Source organism: Nicotiana sylvestris, chromosome 6 (assembly GCF_000393655.2).
Source record: "Nicotiana sylvestris chromosome 6, ASM39365v2, whole genome shotgun sequence".
Lineage (NCBI taxonomy): Eukaryota > Viridiplantae > Streptophyta > Magnoliopsida > Solanales > Solanaceae > Nicotiana > Nicotiana sylvestris.
This window is the reverse complement of record NC_091062.1, coordinates 101,784,280-101,790,926: the sequence shown is the minus strand read 5'-3', so window position 1 is coordinate 101,790,926 and position 6,647 is coordinate 101,784,280. Positions and strand designations below refer to the sequence as shown.

The window sequence follows — 6,647 nt, the reverse complement described above, 5'->3', positions numbered from 1 at the left end:
CACGGGTGATTACGAGCCTTTCTGTTAAAGCGGGACGTTGTCACTCTTTAAGCTACATTTATGGGATTTCGAAGGATATCAAAATTACAGAGATGTCCTCGGCGAACGAAGCGTAACGTCTGTTCGGGTAGTTACACTGCCCTCTTCTTGCGATCACCATTATTAATACACGTGGCCATTTGCTTCACGTTTCTCTATTTCTTTTTGACAATTTTCTAGAAAGTTGGGAGACCTGATAACAGATTACTCGAATTCCATACCTGCATATTACTACCTAGCGTATGCGAGTATATATATTTTTGGAATGTAAAGGGGTTTTAGTCAGAATTCACACGTGCAAGTTTTCCTGATACATACTTTTTATTTTACTAATTATTATTGATGATGAATCAATATAAAAAAAGAGAGAGGGTGAAACAGACTTTTAATATTCTCTCCGTTCATTTTTACCTGTCCAGTATTCTAAAATGAATTTTCACTTTTACTTGTCACGTTTAGTATATCAAGAGTAGACGATTTCTTTTTTCATGTTATACCCAAATCCATTAAAAATATGCATAAATTAATATGGGTATCATGGTAAATTATGTACTTCATTTATTATTTTTTAAGGAGAGTACAAAGTCTATAGTGGACAAATAAAAGTGAACGGAGGGAGTATAAGTTAGTAGCTCTCTACTAGTGAATTTCATTATATTCTTCTTCACTAGTTTCTGCATGTTAGTTCTCCTTTCTTGGATTTGGAAAATTTGTGGTTATAGATAAATTGCGGTGAGGATTTAAGCAATCTCATCAAATTGTGTAAAGGCTGATAAAAAAAAAAGGCAAGGAATAAAAGGATATTCAGGTTAATTTCATATATTATTATTGAACTTAATTCACTAATATTAATAGTATAGTGACAAAAAAATACTTGTAAACTAGATGCAAATTATTGAAAAGATACAATGACTGGAAAGTCAAATTTCTACACATTTAAGCACCAAATGGTGCTCCTTCAATGTATATAGCACGTCCAAGTTTATAGGAAAAATTTGCGACAGAAAATATCTACTCCATCACTTCCAACCAAAAAATAGACTAGTCATAAGTCATAACCGTTGTATGTTTTAATTTCTTGTAATTACTCCAGCTCTTCTAACTAAAGATATAGACTAGTCTTTGTGTGGGTCCAAATTTGGCCGACCACGACCGATAACGAGTACGACAAGCGATCGGGTAATTCTGAACCTGCGTTCCGAGGGAGACGACCGTAAGGCAAAAGAAGAAACTATACGACCCTTGTAGAAGTGTAAATCTATTAGGGGACATTAAGAATATTTCGTCGAATATTCCTTGTATTGGATTTCTTACAACTCCGAAGGGTTTCTCCCTAGTATTAAAAGGGGAAAAAAGACCTTGTAAGAGGGAGGAACATTCTGGAAAGCTAACTAATCTTGAATGAAAAGAAACTTTGCAACTATCTTCTCCTTACCTATTATTATTATTCTAGAGATTATTATCTTCAGCTACGATTTACTCCTTCATCTTTGATTGATTTGTTCAAAAGGATTTTAACATCTTTAAGTCAAACAATTTGGCGCCGTCTGTGAGGTTTTCTATAGCTGAAACTATAGTTCTCATCTAGATTCCTGAAAGTGATAGTTACTTTTCTTCAAACTCAGTATAAACCAACAATGGCAGGAAAAGAAGCGAGGCTAAAGGCGATAGCAGATGTATCGAATAATCTTCTGAACTCCCTCAACAAAGCCGGCAGAGAAGACGATGAGAATGCAACACCAAGCGCTACACCGGAGGGAGAGATCTCATCTCTTCCACACGGGGATCTAACGATCTTACACGAAAGAGGAACTTCAACATCTACAGCGGGGAAGCCCCACCAGCAGTCAAAAGACTACTAGAAGAATGACTAATGAGTGCTTTGAGCAACATGCTTGAGAAACCCACTCAAGGAGATGTCGAAGACGTGCCACCTACAGAAATTGCAGCTGCCGCCGATGAGCCAAGCACTACTCGAACAGGTACCCGCACTGTTATTAATGCAGGTGACGATGCACTCATGTCCATCTTAAAGAAAATGGAAGAGATGGAAAATGAGAACAAAACACTCTGTGAACAAATGAAGGAACATCAGGAGAGGGTTGATAAAATACCGGGCGCTCTGAAGTTATTACCAAAATGCGACGTGGGCCGATTCGTCGAACAACCATACAACGAAGGGGATGCCCCTCATCCTATTCCAAAAACCTTCAAGATGCCGCCATACTTGAAAATATATGACGGGACCACGGACCCAGAGGATCACCTAATCCATTATGTTACTGCGATAAAGGGCAATGATTTGTCAAAAGAACAGGTACCGTCTGCGCTGTTAAAAAAGTTCGGCGAGACTTTGACGGGAGGAACATTCTGGAAAGCTAACTAATCTTGAATGAAAAGAAACTTTGCAACTATCTTCTCCTTACCTATTATTATTATTCTAGAGATTATTATTTTCAGCTACAATTTACCCCTTCATCTTTGATTGATTTGTTCAAAAGGATTTTAATAGAGCATTGGCGTGGTACTCCCAACTACCGACACGATCGATATTGACGTTCGAAGAGATGGTGGATAAATTCGACACTGCCCATGCAGGAGCGAAGAAGGCCGAGGCTAGGGTCAATGATATCTTCACTGTTAGGAAGACAACGGGCGAGAGACTTCGAGATTTCCTGGCCCGATTCAATAGAGTAAGGATGAGTCTACTGAACGTATCAGAAAGGATGGCAGTAACAGCCTTTCAAAATGGGTTAAACAAGAACGGATCAAAGGCGACCAAAAAATTTCTCAGTAGACTCATAAAGTACCTCCTACCACATGGGAAGAAATTCACAACGCCTATTGCGCCCAGGGTAAGGGCAGACGAGGATGACCTGAACGGGCTGCTTCAGCGATTAACATCAGTCCAAACCAATACCAAGAGAGACCGACGTAACGACGGGCGAAGAGATCAACCACCACGTTTAAATCGAGAAAGGCATCAGCCCTATATCCGAACAGCCAACCCGCCCCCTCCATGACACGTGGATGCCGTGCCACGACACACTGCACCCCTCCGAAATGAAAGAGGTATGCCTCCACTACTATCTACTCATAATTTCTATGTTTCCCTTCAGATATAATGTACGCACTGGAGAAGTTGGGCACGAAGGTACAGTGGCCGCAAAAAATGAAATCGGACCCAAGCACTAGGAGGTCGAACATCCTCTATAAATTCCACCAAGAAAGAGGACACAAGACCGAAGATTGCATAGGTTTGCGGCAAGAAGTAGTCAGGATGTTGAACCAGGGGTACCTGAAGGAACTGCTAAGCGATAAAGGAAGAGCCAACTTTGCTCGAGGACGCGACCTATCTCAAGGACCTCCAAAGCCACCATCACCAGCGCGTACCATACAAATGATCATTGGCGGCGGCGATTACACGATAATCAACCATGTGAAGTTCACCACGATGCGTAAACTCAAACGGACAGTCACCCACGAACGGTATGACGACCTCGAAGATAGTATCATCTTCGATAAGTCAGATATCGATAGTTTGTCTTTCCATCACTATGATGCTTTGGTTATAACTTTATGCATCGCTGACACCGATGTAAAAAGATTCATGGTGGACGATGGAAGCGGCGCGTATTATTCATCCGCGAGTTCTCATGCATATGAGGCTCAAGGATAAAATATACCGCATTGCATAACACTAACGAGTTTAATAATGCAGTAGAGCGAACATCCGGAGAAATAGTGCTACCTGTCCAAGCAGGAGGGGTCACCCTGGAAACAACATTCCACATCATGAACCAGGAAATGGCCTACAACGCCATCATAGGGCGACCGTGGATACACGCCATGCGAGCCGTCCCCTCAAGCTTCTATCAAGTGATCAAATTTCCCACCCCATGGGGGATATTCAGCATCCGAGGTGAGCCACGTACCACCCAAGAATGCTACAGGATCGCCCAAGATTGTACACACACCAAACAACTAAAAGGGGCAACCGCGGAAGCATAGCAGTCAGCTATGTCGGGCACCAAACCCGACATACAAGAAGAGGCCATTAAAGATCCGGACATTGTTGAAGCTTGCAAAGCAACCATAGAAGATCTTGATCCCATCCAGCTAGATAACACCGACCACACCAAAAAGGCTTATGTTGGACATAACCTCTCGGAGCCAGGTGAGTATGTGAGTTTTTAACTAACAATGCTGATTTCTTTGCTTTTTCCCACTCAGATATGCCCGGAATCCCAAAAGAGATCGCCACACACAAACTAAATGTCGATCCACTTTACCCGCCGGTACGACAAATGAGGAGGAAGTTCAATGCCGCAATTAATGAGGTGGTCAGCGAAGAAATTGAGAAATTACTCGCCAACGGTTCCATCAGAGAATCTAAATACCCCCAGTGGGTCGCCAATATGGTCATGGTCAAAAAGAAGAACGGGAAATGGTGAATGTGTGTCGACTTCACCGATTTGAACAAAGCATGCCCGAAGGACTCCTTCCCGTTACCCCACATCGACTAACTTATCGATGCAACAGCGGGGCACGAACTGCTGAGCTTTTTGGACGCATACTCCGGTTATAACCAAATTCTAATGGCTGAAAAAGATCAAGAAAAGACCACTTTCATCGCTCACCGAGGTACATACTGCTATAAGGTGATGCCGTTCGGGCTAAATAACGCAGGGACCACGTACCAAAGGTTAGTCACAAAAATGTTCAAAGAACAACTTGGTAAGTCAATGGAGGTTTACATCGATGACATGCTAGTGAAGTCGGCGAAGAAAGAAGATCACATTGGTCATCTGAAGGAGGCCTTCGAAATACTAAGGCAGTACGAAATGAAACTGAATCCCGAAAAGTGCGCCTTTTTTCGTGACTTCTAGAAAGTTCCTCGGTTTTCTAGTGTCACAAAGGGGAATCGAGGTCAACCCAGACCAAATCAAGGCCATCGACGTAATACCGGAAATACTGACCAGCAAAAAGTAGGTGCAGAAATTGACAGGATGAATAACCGCTCTATCAAGGTTCATTTCACGATCCTTAGATAGATGCCATAAATTTTTCTATATACTCAGGAAAGATCACGTGTTACAATGGAATGATGAATGTATCGACGCCCTGAGAAAGCTGAAGATGTATCTATCCTTACCAGCACTGCTCGTCAAAGAGGACCCAGATGAATGTCTACTTGTGTATCTAGCGGTTTCCGAAGTTGCGGTAAGCGCGGTCTTGGTCCGTGAAAATAAACGTACGCAATCCCCGATTTACTATATCAGCAAAACTTTAATCGACACCGAGACGAGGTACCCTCACCTAAAAAAACTGGCTCTGGCACTGGTCATAGCTTTGCGGAAGCTTAGACCATACTTCTAATGTCACCCCATAAAAGTGGTGACAACCTTCCCCCTAAGGGGTATCCTACATAAACCCGAACTATCGAGTAGACTAGCCAAATGGGCCATAGAACTAAGCGAGCACGACATAACATACCAACTATGAACTACTATCAAGTCGCAGGTGCTCGCAGACTTCGTCGCTAATTTCAGCACGAAAATACTGCCCGAGGTAGAACAGGAAGCACTCCGCACTTCTACAAACACCGACCTCTAGGTCCTCTACACCGATGGTGCCTCTAATACCTCGGGATCGGGACTGAGACTCATCCTCGAGGTACTTACAAGAGAAGTAATTTGCCAATCCATACGATGCCCCGAGATGACTAACAACGAGGCCGAGTATGAAGCTGTGATTGCAGGTTTGAAGTTAGCCCTCAAATATGGCGCTCGACGACTCATCCTCCACTGTGACTCCCAACTCGTGGTGAATCAGGTCACCAGGACTTTCCAAATAAAAGAATAGAGGCTACAAAGATACCAGTCAGAAATCCACAAACTACTGGCAGAATTCGATGAATGCCTTCTCGACCAAATACCCAGGGCGCAAAATATTGAAGCAGATGGCCTCGCTAAACTGGCTGCGGCCACCAAGAATATCAACAAAGAAAACGTGGTCACCCTACTTCATTCCGTGATAGACCACATCGAGGTACATTCTATAAACTTAACTTGGGACTGGCGTAACCGCTTCATAGCCTATTTGCAGGATGGAACGCTCCCGCAAGACAAAGAAGAAGCCAAAAAACTCCGGATACAGGCAGCCCAGTACAGCCTAGTAAATAGTGAACTCTACAAAAGAATGATCGGCGGTCCCCTAGATAAATGCCTTGGGCCACATCAAACGAGGTGAGTACTAGAAGAAGTACACGAAGGACACTGCGGCACCCACACGGGAAATCGTGCCCTCGTCAGATGCCTCATTCGCGCCAAATATTACTGGGCTACCATGAAAAAAGAAGTCGCCGACTATATCAGGAGATATGAACAATGTCAAAAGTACACCCCTATGATACACCAAGCAGGGGAACTCCTTCATTCCGTCAGTTTGCCATGGCCATTTATAAAGTGGGGAATGGACATAGTCGGCCCCCTTCCAGCAGGACGAGGTAAGGTATGCTTCCTTTTGGTTTTAACTGACTACTTCTCTAAATGGGTGGAAACAGGTGCATACACTCAGATACGCAAGCAGGAGGTCATCGCCTTCAT

The 6,647-nt window shown here is 43.2% G+C and overlaps 1 protein-coding gene across 1 annotated transcript; it reads left to right on the top strand.

Moving 5' to 3' along the window:
* Nucleotides 1–3,211: 3,211 nt before the first annotated feature.
* LOC138871030 (uncharacterized) lies at nt 3,212–3,718 on the top strand. Its single transcript, XM_070148881.1, has one exon. It carries the CDS (start codon nt 3,212–3,214, stop codon nt 3,716–3,718), a length of 507 nt encoding a protein of 168 aa, XP_070004982.1.
* Nucleotides 3,719–6,647: the final 2,929 nt, after the last annotated feature.

Excerpts from the sequence above, each read along its gene's own strand:
- LOC138871030 (XM_070148881.1), top strand. The coding sequence starts at position 3,212 with ATGAAATCGGACCCAAGCACTAGGAGGTCGAACATCCTCTATAAATTC.